Source organism: Adelges cooleyi, unplaced genomic scaffold (assembly GCF_023614345.1).
Source record: "Adelges cooleyi isolate 19-005CV unplaced genomic scaffold, UGA_ACOO_1.1 ACOO_flye_CR_arks_rails_tigmint_CR_PRNA_21, whole genome shotgun sequence".
Taxonomy (NCBI): domain Eukaryota; kingdom Metazoa; phylum Arthropoda; class Insecta; order Hemiptera; family Adelgidae; genus Adelges; species Adelges cooleyi.
Genome location: NW_026095871.1, coordinates 13,010,722 through 13,034,426, shown reverse-complemented (window position 1 = coordinate 13,034,426; position 23,705 = coordinate 13,010,722). Strand labels below are relative to the sequence as shown.

At 30.9% G+C, this 23,705-nt stretch overlaps 3 protein-coding genes and 1 long non-coding RNA gene across 5 annotated transcripts; 3 read left to right on the top strand and 1 right to left on the bottom strand.

The window, feature by feature from the left end:
- The first annotated feature begins 746 nt into the window (after positions 1 to 746).
- LOC126834477 (ribokinase-like) lies at positions 747 to 2,630 on the top strand. 2 transcript variants are annotated; one of them, XM_050566415.1, is made up of 6 exons: positions 747 to 1,011; positions 1,160 to 1,200; positions 1,363 to 1,489; positions 1,619 to 1,792; positions 1,968 to 2,257; positions 2,338 to 2,630. In XM_050566415.1, the coding sequence occupies exons 2-6, from the start codon at positions 1,198 to 1,200 to the stop codon at positions 2,512 to 2,514; spliced, it is 771 nt and encodes a 256-aa protein (XP_050422372.1). In that variant the 5' UTR covers positions 747 to 1,011; positions 1,160 to 1,197; the 3' UTR covers positions 2,515 to 2,630. The 2 variants fall into 2 exon arrangements, with proteins under 2 accessions (XP_050422372.1, XP_050422371.1); XM_050566414.1 differs by having other exon boundaries at positions 749 to 1,011; positions 1,160 to 1,292; positions 2,338 to 2,629.
- A 680-nt stretch (positions 2,631 to 3,310) lies between these two features.
- LOC126834996 (eukaryotic translation initiation factor 4B) lies at positions 3,311 to 13,414 on the top strand. Its single transcript, XM_050567261.1, is given in 12 exon segments — positions 3,311 to 3,470; positions 5,619 to 5,720; positions 6,275 to 6,456; positions 7,741 to 7,851; positions 8,324 to 8,489; positions 8,558 to 8,908; positions 8,978 to 9,043; positions 9,046 to 9,229; positions 10,908 to 11,156; positions 11,217 to 11,543; positions 11,623 to 11,653; positions 11,725 to 13,414. Coding segments are annotated over 12 exon segments (1,824 nt in total). The 5' UTR covers positions 3,311 to 3,463; the 3' UTR covers positions 11,773 to 13,414.
- On the bottom strand, positions 8,509 to 9,816 carry LOC126835000 (uncharacterized). The gene is made up of 2 exons (XR_007685122.1): positions 9,475 to 9,816; positions 8,509 to 8,899 (listed from the first exon to the last, which is right to left on the bottom strand). It is a non-coding gene; the product is annotated as an uncharacterized LOC126835000 (long non-coding RNA).
- A 4,473-nt stretch (positions 13,415 to 17,887) lies between the features above and the next one.
- Positions 17,888 to 22,623, top strand: LOC126834997 (F-box only protein 33-like). Its single transcript, XM_050567262.1, has 11 exons — positions 17,888 to 18,233; positions 19,159 to 19,195; positions 19,515 to 19,603; positions 19,677 to 19,803; positions 19,919 to 20,286; positions 20,356 to 20,623; positions 21,370 to 21,518; positions 21,580 to 21,700; positions 21,773 to 22,004; positions 22,072 to 22,208; positions 22,292 to 22,623. Exons 1-11 carry the CDS (start codon positions 18,052 to 18,054, stop codon positions 22,391 to 22,393), a joined length of 1,812 nt encoding a protein of 603 aa, XP_050423219.1. The 5' UTR covers positions 17,888 to 18,051; the 3' UTR covers positions 22,394 to 22,623.
- The last annotated feature ends 1,082 nt before the right edge of the window (positions 22,624 to 23,705 follow it).

The following is a 23,705-nucleotide window of genomic DNA, read 5'->3' as shown; positions in this document are numbered from 1 at the left end:
TTTTAAGTCATGAATGTATTATTAAATCATTAGTCAAAATAAGTACACTGTACAAGTAAAACATAATAATGCTATATTTTCTCTGACAAGCAGAAACCATTACCCATCTTTTTTGCTTTTTGATTGGGTTTTCTGTCCCTCTTGAAAATAAACTTTTATGTAATATGTTACATTACATTAAAAAAACGTACTTAAAATGCACAAAAAATGTTTTGTTTAGTGGGCATTTTTTACTCCCGTTTAGAGTTTGGTCGGGCACACCAGCAATAAATATATGTTATTTTATCTAGATCCGTGCTCTATACTAGCCTTATATTGCGTTCCTTTAAAGTCTTTCTTCTAAAGAAAGGATGAAAATGTTTCTTTATTTGGTATTTCTAGTTGTAGTTTTTGGACTTAAGATCTGAAAACTAGACTGCAAATTGGTCTAATATGAAGATCCTTAAAAGTAAATTTTAACAGGTAACAGAAATATCGTGTTCCAACTTCCTAGTATTTTTTGTGTTTCCTTAAGAACAAAAGTATGTACCTATATTATATATTTATTATAAATACGGATTACAAAGTATGTACAAATTGTTCACACTTATCTTAAACACATTTAGTTTTATTTGCAAATACCTATTTATTTTTTATCACCAACACCAACCAGCAGTGTTCAAGCTGCTGATTAGTGTACAACAATCAGTATTTAACTTTTGATAATAAACTTAATAGTAAATACAATTAATTATTATTATTTGCTATATTTTATTGTTTTTTTACTATCAAACAATGGTGTTCAAAAACGTCTAAGTATTTGAGCAATTCTAATTTAAGTATATTGTATAATAACTGAATATTGTTTAATATAGGTACATGAATCCAAAAATTAATACCTTTTTTACTAAACAAGTAACCTTTTTTCTGTACCCACAATTTTAATTATTATTTGATATCGAATATCTAACACTTATTTATAAAAATGTCAAAAGTTGTGGTTGTCGGTTCGTGTAGTACAGATTTATTTTTGTAAGTATCAGCTATTTAAATTTAATTAGTATTTTGCTGAATTATAATATTATATATTATGTTACTTATTGTTTACTTTTATAACTATAGTACGTTTTATTTAACTTGTATGGCATTTGGTAAAGACTTTTTAAATTTTTTTTAATAGCTACACGTCAAAGTTACCCAATCCGGGACAGACCATACATGGTAAACAATTTTCTATTGACTTTGGGGGTAAAGGGGCCAATCAGTGTGTTGCTGCTCAAAATTTGGGTGCCGATACTGTATTTATTGGCTGTGTATGATATTTTATCTATCGACAATATATTTGTTTGACAATTCATTTTAAGCGAGTATTCATTTGTATAGGTTGGAGAAGATCTTTTTGGAGAAGACATATTAAATAATTTTAAAAAATGTGGCGTGGACACTCGTTACATTGTGAAAAAACCAAATGTGGATACGGGAGTTGCTCAAATAAATGTCACTGACGACGGTATGAATAAATTTAAATTTAAATATACATATTTGTATATCGCATACCTTACATTTTTTTAACAAATATTTAGTAAAAACACATTTATTATTTATAATATGTATGTTTTATGTTTAATTCAATATTAAGGAGAAAACTACATCATCATCGTTGCTGGAGCTAATGGAACTTTACAAAAGGGCGACGTAGACAAAGCAGAAAGCGTGTTACTAAATGAAACCGGCGTTGTGTTGTTTCAGTTTGAGACACCGTTAGAAACTACCGAGTACTTGCTAAATAAAATTTCTACGATTAACAGTAAATGTTAGTGAATTCTTAACATTAAAATAATAATTTGGTGATCATTGATATTTTTTTTTATTGACTTGAATATTTTTTAATTAATACATAATATATATATATTATATACAGTTATTATCTGTACAAGCAATAAGTTTAAAACATTATATTTTACAGTTAATATGACCATTTTTTTTAGGTTGTAAAATTGTAAATGGAGCACCGGCTTATTCAAATTTACAAAAAGAAATTCTTCAATTGGCCGATATATTTTGTGTAAACGAATCGGAGGCAGAGATTTATACAAATGAAATAATTAAAATTGATAGCATTGAATCGGCCAACCAAGCTTTGTCTTTACTTTTAAAACAAGGATGTAACACCGTAATTATAACCTTAGGACCTTTAGGTGCAGTGTTTGCTTCAAAAGACGCACGCGAACCTCAATGGGTACGCTTGCCAAAAATTGAAAATCCCATTGATACAACTGTAAGTCGTACGTCGGTCATATTAATTATCGATTGACGATAGTCTTAAGCTGTTTTAATGGATTTAAAAACCATTTACAGGGTGCTGGAGATGCCTTTATCGGAGCATTAGCTTATTTTATTGTGCATAAGCCAAATCTTAATTTATATGAAAAAATTAAGAGATCTTGTGCTATCGCTACGGTTACTGTACAACATAAGGGTACACAAAAAAGTTTTCCGCTGAGAAATGACTTGCCAAATAAGCTTTTCGATTAAATATTTTTAATTGTATCAAGTATATAATATATTTATACTATTAGTTTAATTTTATTTTATTTTTAAATGCATGTTACTGTTTTATCTACATATATACTGATATTAAAATAGAAGTTTAAACCATATTCTGTTGTTAATTTGTTTATTATTGAAATTAATTAACTATGGTTTCCGACCACTTTGTGTTTACAGCTTGTATTTTATAAACATGAAAAATAGTTACTGTATACGTTTTCTTTTTAATTTAGTTATCTACATTCGTAAAATTGTTTTTTTAATTTAATTATTATTATTATTATTTAATTTTGATGTGTAAATCAATTGAATGAATAGTAGTATTTTGTGTCATTAATTAATAAATGCCACCTAAGTCCTAACCTGGGCAACTCGCTCTATAGAGTAAATAGTGAATAGTCCTTCATATTACTTTTTTAGTTTTTAGCAAAATTAAGTAATAAAGTTTAATAAAGTCTATAGAAGGCAGAAAGTGTGTTAAACACATTATATAAATTATTATAATGGAATGGAGTGGGACTACCGTGGCAGGGCGGAGGTCTAATCGACGAGGGATCAGGATGTCCTTTTACCAGTATTATTATACTGGGTACAGCGGTAGGGTAAATCGGCCAGGGAGTATTGTACATACCGCAAAACGTCTAACCTCCTTGACGCGCGCACGACCACGTTTTACAAACAGGCCGGGTGAATCAGCTCCGGACAATGTGGTCGGCGGTGCAATAGGCACTCCCCCACTCCACGTGCACCCCGCCACCGCCGACTTGTCATCACACCACCGCTCGCCTCGCACCGTCATTTTCATCTCACACGGCGGCATCAACGCTTTTGGTGGTGCCGTTCTCCGAGGCAAATTTTCCCAGTCCGGCAGTCGGTCGGTTAACGATTTTCGTCGTCGCACATTGAATTCGCCGTTTCTAGCAAGCCTACAACCATGTCGAGTGAGTATTAAACGTCAACGTCACGTTTAATGTTATTTATTTATTTAGCCGAGTAATCATTTTTTGCAAAATGACGCGCGTTTCCCATCCGGTCCCGGGCGATCGAACAACGCGACGAGGGCGTTAGACCCTCGTGGCGTTCAAGACCACGTTTTTTTATCGGGGAACAGTGATGGCGTCGTCTCCCCGCATCCAAATTCGTTTCTTACCGTTTTCGGCACGTTCCCGTCGCCAAACGGCTCGAGATTCCATATTTTATTATTTACAGCTTTCACGTGTTTTGCACGCGCCTACGACCTCGTCGCTATCGCCTGTAATGTACTTTTTTTTTTTCATTATCAATGGCTAGGAGAGATGATAACAGATTAGCGCGACGGGCTTCTAGCTCGTGACTCGTTTGACTTTGACATAGACTATAGTTGTTATGTCACTGCCTCGTGCTGGTATGCGACGACATCCAGTACAACATGAATGATAGTGTCAATAATGACTAAACTAGGATATTGTCCCCAGCGGTTTAAGTTAACCGAGTTTGATGCTAGAACAAAATATGTCTCAAATGTGTATTTGAAGTTTTTGTACACTATATTACCTGGTAATTTATTATCAGATATTTTTAAAAATGGGTAATTTATTACCAGATTTTTTAAAAAATATGTACGCTGATAACCAGTGATGGTTCACGCACAGCATAATGGAGTTCTTCCCCAGCTCGTCTTTATCCGTCGGTAATCTATGTTTCAAAGGTGCAATATTGGTTCTTAGTCGAAAGTAACTGGTCGATGGTTTAGTTACAAAGTATCATGTTTTCCTCATACATTTGTTTTTAAAGCTATACTATTACGCTTTGTAGTCGTTTGAATACTATTTTCTAAATTGGCTACACCCAAACCTGATAAGCCCAGTGATTTTTTGGTTAAAGCCGAAAAATGTTTAGTGCTTACCCATATATAATCTATTTCATTGTCGTGTCGCAGGTCAAAAGAAGCGTCAACTTAAAGGGGATTTTAGCCAGATTTTGTTTTTCATGATTAAATCTGAATTTAATTTTATTCATTTTTCAAAAAGCAACAATGTTGTCATCCTCAGCGCTAACTGCACTGTTCCTAGTTTTATAAACGTGAATCTCATGACATAATCAAAACTGAAAGGAACATTTTTATGGTTGGTACAAAACCAGTTAACTTAATATTACTTATAACATAGGTATGATTTTATTCTTAATTTAAATTTATTAAACAATTTAAGATTAAGTTGACAAAATGTAACATAGTTACATATTTTATTTTCATGTTGCTTGGACAAAAGATGAGTTGTCATAACTGATGTAACTGGTTAAACTCAATTATGCGCAATCGTAAAAATGTATAACTAATATGTATATATCTAATCTTTATAGTCTGGTAGATTTGCCTTTGAATATTTTTAAATTTGTATGACTTAAAAAATTATCTTCCTAAAAAGCACCAACATTTTCATTAAATTGTAATTTTGGCCGTCAACTGGAAGTAAAGTAAATTTTTAATTGCTTTTTTTAGTGAGGAACTAGTTAATAATAACAAGTTCATCAATCCGAAATGCCACAACTGTTAGTGAAAAACAAATAGTTAAAAAATGAAATGGTTTTTAAGTCCCATTATCGTTTCTTGGTCAACCTGAAAATTTGTGTGGATAAATTCAGAGTTTGTGTAGTTGCGTCTTCCTAAAAGCACTAAATTGAATGTAAAATGTCATTTTGGCCGTCAACTGGAAGTAAATTAAATGTATAGTCGTTCTTTAGTGAGTGATTAGCGTTGTTTAACTAATCAATCAATCCGGAATGTTACAAAAATAGATATATAGGTTATCGGTCTCGCATCAATTCAATAATGTTTTAACCCTTTGATTAATTAATGTGGATAAATAAAAGTATATAGTATGATTGGCGTCTTCCTAAAAGCACTAAATTGAATGTAAAATGTCATTTTGGCCGTCAACTGGAAGTAAATCATATGTATATCATTCTTTAGTGAGTGATTAGCTTTGTTTAACTAATCAATCAATCCGGAATGATACAAAAATACCAACATTTTATTGTCTGATAAACAATTAAGTGTTAAGAAATATTATTACATCAAAAATGCTAACTATTTTACTATTTGGTTTTAGCCAAGAAATCCAAAAAGCAGAAATGGAAGCCAATAGAGACAGAAGTGATTTCAATAGCCAGCGGAACTTGCTGGGCCGAAGAAGTGGAAAAAGAACAAAGTGGTATATATAAAATATATATTTTTAATAATTATTTTTATTGTTCGTGTATTATTATTGTAATTTGAATATTAAATCCAATTTGCCTTATGATGAATGATTTGGAGCTTAAGCCAAATTTGGTTATTGGGCTTCTTTTTATCAAGAGAACTGCTACAGTCAACAAGAATCTTGCTTCAGGGGTTTACACACTGAGTACTCTGTTACTTAATCTAACCTCGGGAAGGTCTGAGACAAAATCGATTACCCTCCAGCCGGGGGCCTTCTTGACAAAGTTGGGCAGGAGAACCAGAAATTGGCCCAGTTCGTAGATCTTTTTGTCTAAGACGCCTTTGGCTGAGACTACAGTCTACGATACTGTTGGAACCTCCTGTGATTCGCATTTTTAGTTCAATTTGCAAGGTCTCGGATTTACCGCCGAGATAACTCAATTCAGACTAATCTCCTGTTGACTGTTGATAATTCTCTTGTCTGAAGGCTTTTATTATTATTATCATTATTATATGAAAATAAATATATGGATGAATGTGTAAAACTACTATATAAAAAATTTTTAGGATTTGGTAGTTTTGGTTTCGAAGCTAAACCATTGAATCTTCCCAAAGCACCTAGAGCTGCTTGTGAAACTCTCATCGATGAAAGTACTGTGCCTCAAGAAGGACCCTTCCTGGTTCACATGTCGAACCTGCAGTTTGAAATTGATGAAGACGACATCACTAACTACTTTAAAGGCTTGAAGGTACGCTTGAAATATTTATAAGTAGACTGTCATAAATATTATTTCTCAATTCAGGGCTAAGTACATTAAGTTTGGTTAAAATAATCTGCAATAATAATGCAATCCAATTGGTTAAGCCTACCAAATGTTTGGTATTTCCCCTAAAAAACAACTGAATTGGGTTAGTTATTGCCAATTTTAAAAATACTGTTTTGAAAATAAATCGAAAGAATTGAAAAAAGTGGTTTTCTTTTATTTATGAATCATTGAATTTGTTTTACTACTATATTTTGCTAAAATATTAGTTTTTTGGTATTATTTATTACCGATATTCAGAATAACTAATACACAGAGTTGATGAACTTATTGTTATCAATAAGATTTTTGCAGAAACTGTGTAAAACTAATTATTCTTTGAGACACTATTTTATTAGTTATATTTACATAAAGTGGTCTCGAAGCAAAACACATGTAAATGTGATATGTAATTTAATACAAATAAAATAATATATCATGTTAATTATTAGCTATACTGAACGTTTTCATTAAACTATTACTAATAATTAATTTTTAGAAACCAAATATAATGTATAATTAAACATACATAGTTCCTTTCAGGTGTCATGTTGTGGTAGTAGTAGTAAGTGGTTTTCTTTAATTTATAAATCATTAAATTTTTTTTACTACTATATTATGCTAAAATAAGAATGCTTTGGTATTATTTCTTACTGACATTCATGATGACTTACATCATCATATTATATTATATATATGATATTCATGGTACACAGAGTTGATGAACTTATTGTCGTCAATAAGATTTTTGCAGTAACTGTGTAAAATAAAATATTCTTTAGACACTATTTTATTGCTAATAATATGCTTGAAATGGTCGCAAAGTAAAATACATTTTTACACAAAAACTTTTGTTATTAATATTATAGGAAGCGGTAGAATAATACATTCTGCTTAAGATAGGATACTGGATAAGACTGAAAAATCTTTTATATAGAATTTTTGATTTTATTTCGTTTTGGGCAGTTTTCACTGTATTGAGAGTTGATTACTTAGTTGTACAGAACGTTTTTATTTTAACTCCTAATATTAGTAGAAATTATTAAATTTAAATGGAATGTTATTATGATGACCTAAAGGCGAATATGAACGTGTGGAGCTCCTTTCACGTGCAGTGTCAGTCGAGCCAACGTTAATGCATGTTATACTTACTACTGATTCATATGTTATATATTTAAAATTGTATTTCTACTGCATTTAAGATGGTTATCAGTCATGTCTTTGTTACAGGTAGAAAATATTAAGCTTCCGCGTAATGACAATGGTCGTAACAAAGGATTTGGATATGTAGAATTTGAAGACCGAAAAGATTTAATCATTGCACTTGGGATGGAAAATTTGGTAAGAACAAATCATTATTTGTCAATTTTTTTAAGTTACAGAAGTAAAGTGTTATCTTTATTTTTGTTAAAACGAAAATAACACAACATTTTTTAATTAGTTCTAAGACCCGTTTAACATCTGAGTAAACCTTAGCCATCAAAGCACACTGTTTTTGAAACTCACTCCTCTATCCCAAATTCATATGAGACATTCAAAAACAAATTTGTACGCATACAATGAGTGTAAAAAATGGACCTAACTATACTCCAGACATTTTAAGAAGGTACCTCGTTGAGTCTGTGGCAACTGGTTTCCACCCTACAACATCGTCATAGTTCGGCACTGCCTACTGTGCATACATATAAGGCGGCGACTACGAAGTTTTGGCCTGGCCCGCAGGTACCTTCTTGAAGTGTCCATTAGTATAGTGGTGTTCATATACCTTTTATTGCAAGTAAAATATATTCACTAAAGAAATTTCTTTAAACAGATACGTGGACGCCGTGTTCGTGTTGAACTCGCTAGCGGTATGCAAGATTCCAGAAATGCATTTCAAAGAGGTAGTAATCGTATGGGTATGGATTTTGGTAGTTCAGATTCCCCAGGCGATTGGCGTTCAACTAACAGGAGTTCTGCTACATCTGACGATAGAGGAGGTATACATTAAACACAATGTTTATTATTAGCAACAAAATTTATTAATTTACGTGATTATAATTAATAGGTTTCACAAGAAGACAAGGAGGTGGTGCTTTTGACAAAGATCACGACAGCGAAAGAGACAGTGGACCGTGGAGAGGAAGTAGGCAAAATGTCAGTGATGATGTTCCGGCTGGCAGAAGACCATTCAGTGACCGTCGACCCGATGAATTTGAGAGTGGAAGAAGGCCTTTTGGCGATAGACGTTCTGATGACGTTGATGGTGGACGACGACCATTTGGTGACCGACGACATGATGATTTCGATAGCAGTAGAAGACCTTTTGGTGATAGGCGGGAAGATTCTGAACGAAAACCATTTGGCGAATCAAGGCGTGGTTATGGTTTTAAGCGTGATGACGACTTACCTGAAATAAGTAAGTAATTCATAGTTACAAGATGTTATAGTGTATATTTCTGTCATAATCATAATTTTCATTAATTAGAAGATTCTTCATCATCACCACCACGTGAACGACCAAAGCTCATTTTGAAACCCAAGACTGTCGACCCGACGCTCCCAAGACTGAGGTTACAAATTATGTTGCTGCTCCATCTATATTTGGTGGAGCCAAACCGGTTGATACTGCTGCTAAAGAACGTGCAATTGAAGAAAAACTCTTAGCCAAACACGAACCAAAACCTCAACTGTCTGCTGCTTCCTCGGTAACCAGTTTAAATGAAGCTTCTGAGACTCAGTAAGTAATATTTTAATCTTAACTTCCATCATACGTTATCCCTTAAAAACTGTTAAAACATTTAGCAAATTCCTTATCTGTTGGCTTTACTTTAATAATTTCCTATAATTAATTATTAATGGTTGCAAAAAAAAAAAAATGATTATTTCAGTAATATGCAAAATACAATAATTCTAAAATGATTTCCTCCTACAAGAAATTTGATCACATTTATTATTTCAGTTTTGTGTTAACTTGGTGTGTACCTGTTTGATGTGATATGGTGTAATTTCTATGGATTACAATAATTCGACATATTCCTTTGATGAGCACATAGGATTTAATGCACGGCGTTTTAATAATCCATTCTAATGGTTTTGCTTGTTCTTTTTTTATGGGTGGCTCTGACAAGTAACATGAAGAAAGTAACAGCAGGAAAAATAAAACTGAAAACATTTTTCTCTTCTAGAGTTTAACTAAAAATGATAGGGAAAGCAGATTAAAATGATAAAGCAGATTCAAAGTTGACTTTTGAGCATTTATCATTGTTTTTTTAACAAATGAGGCTCAAAGTCTGGTGATAATATATTAATTATTACATTTTACTGTTAGGTAAGGGCAAAATTACAACCACATAATATTATGTAGATAACCTTTTACAAAAATGTTGCACAATATCGTGATAAAATACTTTTTAGGCAATAATAAGTACGATTACCTAGAAACATGCCAATGTTCTTAGACTGTTCATTAGACATAGTTAAAAGATTTTGAATCTTATAAAATTTAATTGGACATATCATTGTAATACAACATAATATTATATTGTACTATTTTTTTATTGTATGGATTTATACAACATAAACCTAATTATTTTCAATAACTTCTTCAAATTTTTATCTGGCATACTTTTAAAATATGTCTTATTTTAAGACTGACAAAAAACAAATAATGTTAACAACTTTTTAATTCAAAACTAAATTTTTTGCTAAAAAAAACATTAAAATCATTTGTTTAGTTAAATGTATATTTCAGTAACAATGTTGCTAAATTTAATTTAATTTTTTGTAAAGTTATGAGGCCTAATCAATCAAACCAACATAAAGTTTGAATTTCTAATCTGATTTTAAGGGTTAAGTGGGGTATTTTTTAACAAATGGTGCCAATGTAATTTTTTTTATAGAAATAAACAATTTTTATATTTTATTCGACTATTTAGTATAAATAAAAGTACTGAGTTAAAATTTAAGATTTATTAATTACTTAATTCAACAAATACCATTTACATTTTCCTAATTAATTTACAGTTATCCTAGTCAACCATAACTGTTAAACATTAAATAGTATGTACTTCTAACAAACATGGGACTAAAATTAAATTTGTTTGTATAAAAGGGCTGATTTTTGATAGACCAGAAGTAATTTTTTATTATCTGGAAAGAGCAATTAGCCAACATTAACGAACAATCATAGTACCAACCTAAGTAATGATGCTTGGTTGACCTCCAATTTGTTCAACAAAATATTTATTTCAATTAAACTAAACTAGTAAAAAATAAATATTTTGAGGTCTGACTGAGGCCGCTAGATATTTTAATTTTAATTATAGTGCATTTTTGGTAATTGAGCTCTAGTAAATAAATTAGTTTTGTTCTTAATTTAAAAAAATAACACAATGCCGTTTAATAATAAACTTTAGAAGTCAAGAAAATGGTGAAGTTAAACCATCACCAGCAGTCGCACCCCAATCTCGTTCTGTTGAAACATGGAGACGGAGAAGTCCACGGCGTCAAAATGATGATCGTCCTCAGAGACGAAAAACGCCAGAAAAAAATCCCCGTTACGAAGAAGCACTTCCTCCCAGAGAAAACCCGTGGGAAAAAAGTGTGCCAATCAATCAACCTGCCGAGTCTTCCAAAGAAAATGTTTGTAATGGATCACCACCAAAGTAAGCAGCTCTCTATTAAAAATAACTCAACCGTTTTTTTATTTATTTATTTTTTATCAGGAATGACGAAGATAGTACACCTAAGACAAATGTTTACATTCCTCCAAATCTTCGTAAACAAGCCGTTTCACAAGAACAATCTGTACCAGACCGGGCAGCAGACGGATCTGAAATTATCGAAACTGTTGTCTTAGAAGCACCTAGCGATGTCAGAACTGATCCTGATGGACAGTCCAGCGAGCCTGATTTAGTGAAAGACCCATCTACTGAATTGGATAAGAACGATTCTGGTTTTATCGAATGCGGAAAAAACGGCTCTGATAAAAATAAACCCAAAAAGAAACCTAAAGTTATAAAAAAACTACCGGAAGTCGATGTAAAAAAGAAGTAAGTAAATCATTTTTGTTCACAAATATACATGTTTAATGTACAGGTTACTAAGTCAATTGTATAATTTTTATTACAGAGATCTTGTAACTAAAGAACAGAAGAAGTCTGTAAGTAATGTAGTTAATTTTTATACAAGTGTTTTATTTAATTTATTTAATTTTCTTTTTTTCATTTGCAGACTAGTAACAAATTTGCTGCGCTTCTCGATGACGGATCTAACGAATAGAAAGTAGTAGATAAATTATTACTGTGTTATTTGTTTTTGTGCAACTGTATTAAGTATTTGCAAAGCTCTTATAAATGTTAAGACTCATCAAGCCTCCAATTTAACTTATTTTTATTAGTTTCATTGTATGTGTTTCTATTCATTACGTTAATGTCAAAAAAAGTTTAATATTATAAACACATTAGAAATACTTAACTATGTGAATCGTAGATGACGCGCTGTCTGTTGTTACGTTACTGCCACAGAAATCGTCACTGTGTATTGCACGAGTCCGACCAATAATCAGCATTGAATTATATTTTCATTCTTTCTTTGGTACAAAAACGTCTCATAAATTTTTTTATATTTATATATATATGTTTTAAATATTAAAGATTTTGTGGTTCTTTATCTCATTTAATCCATAAGACTGTCTACACAAAATAGTGATATATTTAAAAGACTGTACATTATAATTATTACAGACGCTCATTGATTGTTAATAAGACTTTCAACCAAGGACATGTCACTGCCACATTCTAATCTAAAGTCGGGCTCGTGTTTGATAAACTAAGATTTTCGTCATGTACGAGATGTTGCAACAGGCAGCGAGACATAGTTTATTATTATTAAAATTTTTTTTTTATTAATATCTTTTTTTAATTTAAATATACTTTTTGAAGCAAATATATATGTACAGTATATATTCGTAAAACATAAAAAAATCTATAATAATTTATAATTAAATAGCATTACATGATAATACCATTGTGTATATTGATACACGTTTTACATAATTGTGTGTGTGACCTTTTTTTTTTGTAAATCTGTCTATATAATAATGAACTTAGATTTGTATAATTTTTGATACTTGACCTAGTCTTCAGAATGTATTTTCCTTAATACTTTCTTTGATCATTTGTATTGTGTACATATGTACTAGTGATAGTTGTAAATTTATTTATTATCTTAATACAAAAAGAAATTGATTTATTGTCTTAAATATTTCATTATTATTAATTATTATAATGTACTATTTATAAAAAAAATATATATATATATTTCATCTTGAAAGAACCGCTCGTTCAGTTTTAATTTTTAGATATTTAAGTGGTAATATCATTGTAAGAATAATGACTGTTGTTTTTTTACTTGTTTGTACCGAAACTGATTTTGTTATCGTAAGTTTGTTGTGTTTGTGTGAGTGTTGCCAATACAATTTTCTTAATTGTACTTAGAAGTGATTACTACTATTATGTTTAAACAGATTTTCCTTGTGGAAACACATGTGATATTTTTAATCTTATGTTGTTTTATTTCACACTTGGTTCTTTTTAAATCAACAATGTAATAAAGTTAATAATGCTTTTTTTTTAAATATAATTGTGTGTTCCGTTTGTGCAATATGTGATGGTGTGAAATATACTGAAATTACATTCGATACAATATATTATTATATTATAATTGTTTTCTAAATGGTGGAAAAATGACTTGTTAATTTTTTTTTTATTGATACTAATTTGATGTAATTTTGTTAGTACTTTTTATTTTATTTATTTCATATTGTAAAATTTAATTGAGCTGATTACTTTATATGATTATTATTATTACTTAGGCCATTTATGTAATCTTTTGAAATTAAAAATAAAATACTGTAGGTGGATGTATTCTCTAATTATTAAACTACTATTAAATTGTCTCCTGGTCGATATTAATTGTGAACGATAAGTGTTAAAGAAATGTGAAATATATCTTTTTTTCTCCAATTTATTTCATGTGTTATCCTTGGCATTTATGGTTTTTAAATTTTTATATCTATGGATTTATAAATAAATAAATGTATATATTACTGTCCCACAACCAATAAAATACTTATAATTTTGATTAATTTAATTCTAAAAAAATTACACCGGCACACAAAAAAAATAAAGTAGAATGTGCATTTCACCGGACCTACCTACGGGTACGTATTTTGGTGCGCTGAATCCGAATTCAAGGTCAGTTTGACCCCTACACCCTAGAAATTTCGAAAAACCGCAAAAATGATGAAAATCGGCAGTTTTAATGATAAAAAAATTTTTTGGAACTAAACTAAGCGTGATTTTCATGTATTTCGATCCGCTGAATATGAATCGAAACTTTATTGAGACCACGAGCCGTTTTAAATGTGAAAAAATCACACAAAATTCCGAAAAAATATAGTTTTCATGATAAAAAAAACTTCTTCTGGTCCAATTCAAATAAAATTTTATATCTTTTGATGTCTTCAATTCGCATCTTAATTTTTTTAGTCTATTCACCCTCTAGAGCTGGAAAAATTCAAAAAAATTGTAAAAAAAGGCCATTCATAACAGAAAAAAAATTGATTGAACATGATTTAATGCCTAAAATAAAAACTCTATAACGTAGATAAATCAAATAACTTGAAATCTGTGAAAAACACAAGACATAAAAAGATAGAAAGAAATGATTTTTACGAATCCTAAACTTTCCTTCGTTTGTATCGCACTCTTTTATCCTCAAATGATCTTCGTAGTGGATTCCTCTTTCGTTAACGATTTTCTTCGGGTACTTCTCTTTCTAACATCCAACAAAAATCTGCCATCATGTTAACACTCCAATTTCCTTGGTATCTACTCTCCATTTCACTGATGTCTTGGTGAAAACGTTCTCCCTGTTCTTCACTATAGTCTCCACAATTGTCAGGGAAGTGGTCGAGATGAGAATCTAAAAAGTGTAATTTGAGATTCATTAAACAACCCAAATTTTTGTAGTTTTCCAGCAATGCGTCAACTAAAGTGCTGTAATCCTCACTTTTGTTATTTCCCAAAAAGTTTTGTGAAACATTTTTGAAGCTTACCCAAGCTGCTTTTTCTGTATCGTTCATTGTTCCTTCAAAATTTGCATCCTGAAATAAAGATCGTATTTGGGGTCCATCAAAAATTCCCTCTTTCAATTTCGCATCACTTATTGCAGGGAACTTTCCTCTCAAGTACGCAAAACAATCACCATCTTTATTCAGAGCTTTCACGTACTGTTTTATGAGTCCCAACTTGATATGTAGTGGTGGCAGCAAATATTTGGAAGGCTGAATTAAGGGTGGTCGTATAACGTTATGGGAACCTGGATTTAATGCAGATCTTGATGGCCATTCTTTTTTGACATAGTGATTTTTCCGGTCTCTGCTATCAAACAAACATAGATAGCAAGGATATTTGGTGAATCCCGATTGCTGACCTAAAAGAAGTGTTGCAATTTTGAGATCTCCACAAATTTTCCAGTTATGCTCTGAATATTTTATTTTTCCCAATACGATCTGTAAATTTTCATAAGTTTCTTTCAGTTTTGTCGAATGAGCTATTGGAATCGGCGCAAATTCATTCCCAATATGAAGCAAAACAGCTTTAAGACTTCGTTTCGATGAATCGATAAAAAGTCTTCACTCATCGTCCTTATACGTGTTCGGTTTCAATTCATCAACTAAAGCTCTAACATCTGAACAGTAAACCACCGAATTTTGATCGTCGTTCATAAAAAATTTCCGGAATTTCTTTTCCCTATTTCGATAGAATGTCACTGATACACCTTTAGCCAACAAATGTTTTTCTTTCAACCTTGGCGCAAGTAATTCAGCTCCATCTTTCGGTAAAGCCAAGTCTCGAACCAGATCATTAAGTTCTTCTCGGCTAAACGTTTCAGGGTCTTTTGTTTGTCCGCCAGGTAAGTACTCTTCATCTTCTGAATATTCTTCTTCCGAACTTTCTTCAACTAGCGTATCGTCTTCTTCTACATCCATTTCTTCAGCCGTATTAATTTCCTCGACAACTTCTATTTTTTGTGGCTTAATAGCTGATGAAACATTGGCGTATACAATTTTGTTTTTTGTATTCCGGGTGAACCCGGTAGTATCTGTCATACAGAAATAACAATTCTGTAAACCAGTTGGTGAAGACCATATCATTGGTATTGTGAATTTCAAGTTGTCCTGTTTCTTGTTTTTTTTCCACCGGGTTAACATTATGTTACATCGACTACAAATCGTATGTGGAACCCATGCTGAATCCAAATTAGTAATTTGGAGACGAAAACATTCTTCATAAATTTGTTTGATCTTATCAGAAAACGATCTTCGATTCCTTTCCAAATTGAATTCTCCACAAATGTAACAAAATGAATCAGGACTTTTATTACACATATGAGAATTACTTCTTGTAATAGTATACTCTCCAGTAGCCAAGTTTCCCACTTCTGAAGAGCTGCAGTCGCTGGATGACGACGCCTGCGGGCCTGCTTCCTCACCCTGACCAGACGCCGATACTGGGTTTCCGACTCCCTGCATCGTAAAGTACTTATCACTTGTACCTGCCATGACGGCACACACGCCGTTAACCCAGGGACTCTGCCAGATGGTTCTGTTGCCCACCGTCACCACGTGGAGGTGCCCTGGTTACAGGCACAAGCAATTTAGTCTTCAAAAGTCAGAAACAAGAGTGAAAAAAGAAAAAAAATTACTTTTTTCGGAATTTTGGAGGGTTTGTGTGATTTTTTTACATTTAAAACGGCTCGTGGTCTCAATAAAGTTTCGATTCATATTCAGCGGATCGAAATACATAAAAACCACGCTTAGTTTAGTTCCAAAAAATTTTTTTATCATTAAAACTGCCGATTTTCATCATTTTTGCGGTTTTTCGAAGTTTTCTCGAAATTTCGAGGGTGTAGGGGTCAAACTGACCTTGAATTCGGATTCAGCGCACCAAAATACGTACCCGTAGGTAGGTCCGGTGAAATGCACATTCTACTTTATTTTTTTTGTGTGCCGGTGTTATATATGTAAATTTTTCAAATACTTGAAATTATAAAATCCTTTTTTCGGCATTGATTTGGAAAATCTTTGTGTAAAAAAAAACCAGCTTAAGTTATTTTAATGATACTTAATTATATAAATGAAATAAACTTGTTGACAAAAAACGTTTGTTGTAATTTTCCTTGAAGAATATTTTTTGGATACCACCGATTAAAATAAAGTTAAATTATTAGGTTTGGAGGAATGTTGCTACAGAATACATTTTTTTTCTCCGATGAATCGGAACTGTAATTGGCATCAAATAATTTAAATTTAGGTAAGGTAAATAAATAGGAAATAGGGGATTTTTGGAGGATTTAACACGTTGACAGACATTCACTGCTAAAGTAGTCATAATCTTTTAAGTTGTTATTTGTTAATGACTGCTCTAACAGTTAAATTTTTGGAAGTCGGAAAATGGAATAACTGCTATTGCAGTGGCTGTTGTTATGGCTTCACCGTGTGGGGAATTATGCAGTGTCCAATTGTGACTTAACAAAAGGTCGAGCAAATGTTTATCAAATTTTCTAAAAATAGTTTTTATTAATATTATTTTGTATGGCCTCTTGTGGATTAACAATCTTATTTGATTAAAATTTGTACTCATTTGTTGTTAATTATAATTTATTTCATTGATTATGTGCCATGAAATAAATGAAAACCCATCATTATAGGTAATTTATTTATGTATCTGCTATAGCAGTCACACGACCATATAAAAAGAAAAAAAGTTTTCAAGGGACTCGAACTGCTATAGCAGTGATATATTTTTATGTTAACAATGTATTTAGATCACAATTTGTAACAGAAAAGCTCTAACATTTTTTGTCATAACTATGATAGTTACTGAGATATGAGAGTGACACTCATATTACGGTCATGCGCATAACTGATATAGCAGTCATGTCCGTCAATGTGTTAAAAATAAAGGATTCGTATTTGTCAACTCTTCATACATTTTCATTCACAAAACCAGTATTTAAGTTGAAATTGACACTCGATATAACTCTTACTTTCACTTTAAATATTTCTATGCAAGTCGATGACGATTGACGTGGATTAAGTAAAACCAAAGATATTTTATAAGATCCGCGCGATCCATTATATTAGTCTATGAGTTACAAAAAAACCCTTTTTAATAACTACCATTGAAACTTGCATACTTTTTCACGAATTATTAATTAAGATATTAGATAAAAGTTATTTCATACTTTTTCTTATCGTTATCACTCAACGGCTCTCCGTGGAGGTAGATTTAATGATGATAACAATTATTTCTGATAAGACGATTGCCGAATGTTGTTATTGAACAGCATAACAATTCATATAGTTATTACCTAGCTAATAATTTATCGTTCATTGTTATTACAGTACAATTATGCCGCGTAAGTACTCTTGTTAGGTTTAAAATGCGAATCAAACAACGACGTTTCTAAGTAATAACCGTTGAAACGATCATGTCGTCGGACGATAGTGACATGTCCTCTTCAGACGCCGAAAGTTTTCTGACCATATCCGACATCGATATCCATGACCCACACAATTATTGCCATAGCGGGCGAAGGCTTATGGGCCGGGAACGTCAATCGAATCACGAAGAATATGAACATCATGATCCGTGGATCGGATGTCTTGTTTGGTAAATGCTATTTAATTTAAATATTTACACAAACAATAAATGTGTTTGATAAAACATGTTAGGACTTGTCTTGTATTGACATAATATGACGTATTCTAAAATGCTTATGTTGTTTACTTGTATTATGATAGGATTTGATGGGCAGGGAGTCTGATAAAACCTTATATTATGTTTTCAACTTTTTGGAGAGTAAAATGGGAATTGTGCCCAGGAGCAAGACATTTTCTTGCGCCCTATATTACACGTTAACGTGTATAGTAAACATTAAAGAAACGCTCTGAAATAGAATGCACTCGAAGGCAGCTGCCCCTCTTCACCCACGGTAGCTACGCCACTGATTTCAAGAAGTAATTCTAACATAACCATCCAACATAGATACTAGGTATATAATGCTTCATTTAACAAGAAACGTTAATTCGGGCTTGTCTCAGCAATGAAAATTGTATAGCTAATCTAATCAGTATCATGTATCTTCAGACTGATTCACAATTGTCTATTCTTTCATAAAATTGCCAAGACCAGGAAAGGGAGTTTTTTCACATTACTTCCTCCGCTTGATACTTCTAACACCAAAATTGTGATTTTGAGATTCATTTTTTTAGATAATAAATTCAGACATTATTTAACAGCTCCCACTCTAATTAGTTGAATGTTTTATTGTTGACTGATAGGATGAGATTGAGTGGCTGAGGGAATAAGGCGTCAATGTGTTTCACGCTCATTGACGCTGGTTTGACACTTGATCATGAGTCCTTCAATTATCTGACATTGAATTTATAGTAGTTTACCTGAAAAAGATTTTAATGCTTCGGCTATGGTAAATTTATGTTCCACCACAACAGTTGTGTTATATCAGCAACACATCTTATTCTAGTAAACTTTGATTTATTCATTAATATTTCAACTGCAGTTTTTCTGTTTTCAGGGCAAGAAAGACAAAGTATTGCTGGTGGCCTGGACTTGTAAATATAAACTATTTTATTATTATTATTATTATTAAGCAGAAAGACATGAGTCCAAGTCGGGGAAACAATTAAAAAATATTGTATTTCAAATTGATGTTCACATATTTGTTATTTAAATTAAATACATTTTTTTAAATATTGTTTCATTGTCTACTACTATTATGTATAATGTATTATAAATGAAATCCAAATATGTGACATAATTATAAAAACATAGAAATGGGACTCTGTGCCATTACTATTTTTATTTTCGTTATTTATAAATTTAAATATTTATTATGATTGTTCAGATTTATCATTATTTTTTTTCTTCTAGATCTGGCATCCGCAATATAAAATGAAAAAGAAACCCAATAATAATTTTAAGTGTGTAAGTTTTTTTGGGAAAGGCAGTGACAGTGAATAGTAAGTATTAATTGTGTATTAGTTTGAACAATTTAATGACGATGGAAAACATTACATTTATTTTAATTTTCAGTGCTTGGGTCAACATAAAAAATTTAAAACCGTATTGGGACCATAAAGCCGAGTATTCTGAACAAAGAAAAACTAGGAGATTCGAAGCTGCTTGTGATGCAATCGAAACATACATAAAAAATAAAAAAGTAAGACTTGAAAAAACTATGCTCATTTTATCATACTTAGCCACATCATCTATTTTACTAATTTCAAATTTTTTTTTATTTATTATTAAACTGGTTACCTTAATTTTTTATTTAGAATGAAAGAGTATCTGCACAGCACCTTGCCGAATCTTCATTGCTTCAAATATTTTCCCGCCTACCGTTCAAAGACTTACTGAATGCGTCATCTGTATGTCAACATTGGAGACGAGCATTTTACGAAAGTTCCCTTTCCTATATCCATATTAGAATACAACCGGAAATGAATGACACAATAGACGTAGAAAGATTGGAGTACTTAAGAGAATTTGTTTTATTACGAGTCCGAGATGTTTATTTATCATTCGACACTTGTGATGAACAATGTTTCGAAATGGTGACTGAATTCATAAGAAAACTACAATATAGTGAACAACTCAAAAACCTTATCATAAATCCACTTCACTGTGAATTATTTTATAATCTGTGAGATCAATGTTGTTCATTTAGTATGACTGTAATTTAACTGATATGTTGACTGTTGTATTTTTGCAGGCCACTAGAAGATATGAGCCATCAATGGCCATTATCGGGACAACTAGAAAACGATATAAAAAGATTACTGCGGCGAGTAAAGAACCTTGAAGGATTTGATTATGGTCACAAAACGTTTCGTCATTGGCATAAGCTGATATATTATTTGTCTCAAAATAGTCCAAAACTGAAACGTTTAAAAATTGCCAGTATTCTTGAACCCGCTGAATTACCTCAACACAAAGTCATTAACATATTAAAAGACTTCAAATTATTAACCAACTTGCAGGTGACATTTATATTTGTTATACGTAAAAGTTAATAATAATAGTAACGAAACGAGTAAAGTTGTTTCACTATATTACAAAAGTGACATGTCCAAGAATCTATATATCAAGTTTCACCTGTTTCAAATTTTGGATATTTATTACAAAAAAAAAAAAAACAAACTTTAATACACTATTTTGGCTATCTAGGTTCATTTTTGTGTGTAATACACATAACATTGTCATTTTGTGCTATATTAAAAATACATTTCAGTTTAAAGCCATATATCCCCCTTTTTTTCAAAAAAAAAAAACAAAAGTTGAAAAAATTCCGCCCTTCCTCTTCATTAATAAAAAAAAACTCCTCATGAAGGTGTTCATTTTTTAACTTAAAATCGTGAGGCGCTATACTTTTTTTGAAAAAAAAGTTGAATTGATTCTAAAATTATGGGAGGTCTTTTTAGGTATAGACTACTATAGTACTTTGTATTTCTGATTGACAGTGAAAAGTACCAAGTAAATATAACTAACTCTATACCCTAGGTGTGCAAACGTTTTTTTGTTTGTCATTTTAAAACTTGATAATTGCTAAACACATGTAACCACACTGAACACACTGTACCTACTTTTATTTAGTATTAATTATATTTTGAAAAAATTCAAAACAAAAACGTAAAATAAGTTTTTATTTAAAAATTCAGAATAAGGCTTACACTGAACAAAAAAAAAAAAAAACCTTTTCACCACACTAAGCTTTAATCTGTTGTAGGTTTTGAGTTTAGATTACACAACAAATACACACGAACTACTAAATGCATTGCACAACATGTCTTTGTTGGAGATTTTGGAACTATGTGTACACGATGATATTGATATAGTACATGACGTCGTTTTCTGGGAGGAACTAAAGAAAAATTGGTAGCAAATAAAAACAAACAATTAATATTTTGATTTTTTAAATAATATGTATTTGTTTCAGTCCAAAACTTCAATTGAAACTCACAGTCGTAGAGTGCAGTTTAGTGACACAAGAAATATACACAAAACTATTTAATCCGTCCATGCCGTTGACACATTTAAAAGTACTATTTTGTGAATTAGTGAGTATAACTGCATTATAGTACATTTTATTAGTTATTTTTATTAAAAAACAATCTATATGAATTTTGTAGGGCAGTGTTCAAACTTTGAATGCACTGCAGAGTTATAAGGATACGTTGAGATCGTTAATTTGGGTTGATAGACACGGATCAACGAATCCTTACTGCCTCATAAATGGCACACTAAATTTAAACAGTATCGAAGTAGCAACTGTACCTGAAAATTGCCAAGAAGCCAATCAATTACATCCTCTTGTCAAATTGGCGTTAATTTGCAGAAAGCTTAGTGAAATTGTTATTATGGGTAAGTAACTATTAAAAAAAACCCTACAACAATAAGTCTTAACAGTCCTAGTTGAATTCTTTCTTAGGATACTTTTTGGATCCATCCGATGTTTGTTCTATCGCAAAATTTAGAGGTCCCGGTTTAAAGCGTTTTAGACTTATAAAAGGCGATATATGTACCGATCGACCATGGAGCAAAATAACTTTGAACAATGTCGAAGAAGTAATTATTGTTTTATTAATTTTAGTTCAACTTATTTTTTGTTGATTAAAACAATGATTAATTTGTGGAACCATTATTTTAAGGTTGTATCGTTATGGCTTAAGCGAAAATGGAAAGCATTGACTAATGATGACTTACCAAAACACCACATGACTTTTGCCAAAAGATGTTTATTAGAGCGTTAAATGTTTATTTGTAATGTATACTAAATTTCATTAGTACAAGTCAAAACCAAATTCTCCTAATTTGTAGATCTAAATAACAAAAGTTTTCTATTTGTTGTAATTAATTAGTAACTGTTCCCTAATTAATGACAACTTAATTTGATTCAAAAGCATTCGAGTCATTTGTTCCTTATTTATCATGTTTTCAACAACAACGATATTTAAAACTATATAAAACTCTAAATTTATAAATTAATAAATACCAATAGAGTTTAGGTATAAGTTAAATATTTCATTATACTTACTAAAAATAGTAATTTCATTATATGCTTGTCGTTCAAGTTGTGTTATTATAAGTTGAACATTTTCTTTTTTTTTAATTGTGAAGTATTTTTTGTCAAACAATATATTTGTTCAATAACTAAATAGCTATTTGTTGCTTTGTGTCAAATTTTTTATTAGTTCCCGATTTAAATTTTGATAGTTACAATGTACAATGTAGGATTTGTTGCATTTGACTATTTTAATTAAAATCAAAATTGAAGTTCTGAAAGTACCACTGTTATCTATTATGTATTAAATGGTATAATGTATGTATTTGCAAAAGATAAGTGTATTTTGATGATCTTCCATGTGCATAGTGTAAGTAGATAAAAACTTGGCGACCAACTGATAAACGTGGAGGATTATAAAGTCTGGCCAACTTCATTTCTGTATTTTACATAATATAAGACGAGAGAGAGGGATAATATACATTTATTTAAAACTGTAAATTGAAGTACAAATTAAAATCACACGTCATATGTATATAATTATTATAATATTATTTGTTATATAAATTACATATTATTATTACGATTAATACTAGGTATATTTGTAATTGATAATAAATCAAAAACATGCAAACTACAATAATATTTAAAACAATTTCTAATGCATCATAAATCATAATTTTATATATTTTGTCATTATTATATTAAGTTATTTAATGAGTATATTATTATGTATTACTTTGTAAAAATTATTCGTATATTAGTTAAGGATACATTTAAAGATAATTAATTTTAAGTTATTAATTAATAACCAAATACATACATTGGTAAAATATTATATGTAATACAATTTGATTTAAATTATTTCATTTAGATATACTTTTTCTAGAGTATTTATAATACAGCATTCAGTTACATTTTTTAATGAATCCTTACAACAACGGACTGCTGAATATCGAAAAATATAATTACCTACGTTTTTAAATTATCTTTCAATTGCATTTAAAATTAATAATGTTATATTAAGTTTTTTTTATTATGATTTTTTAAAATTGTTATCC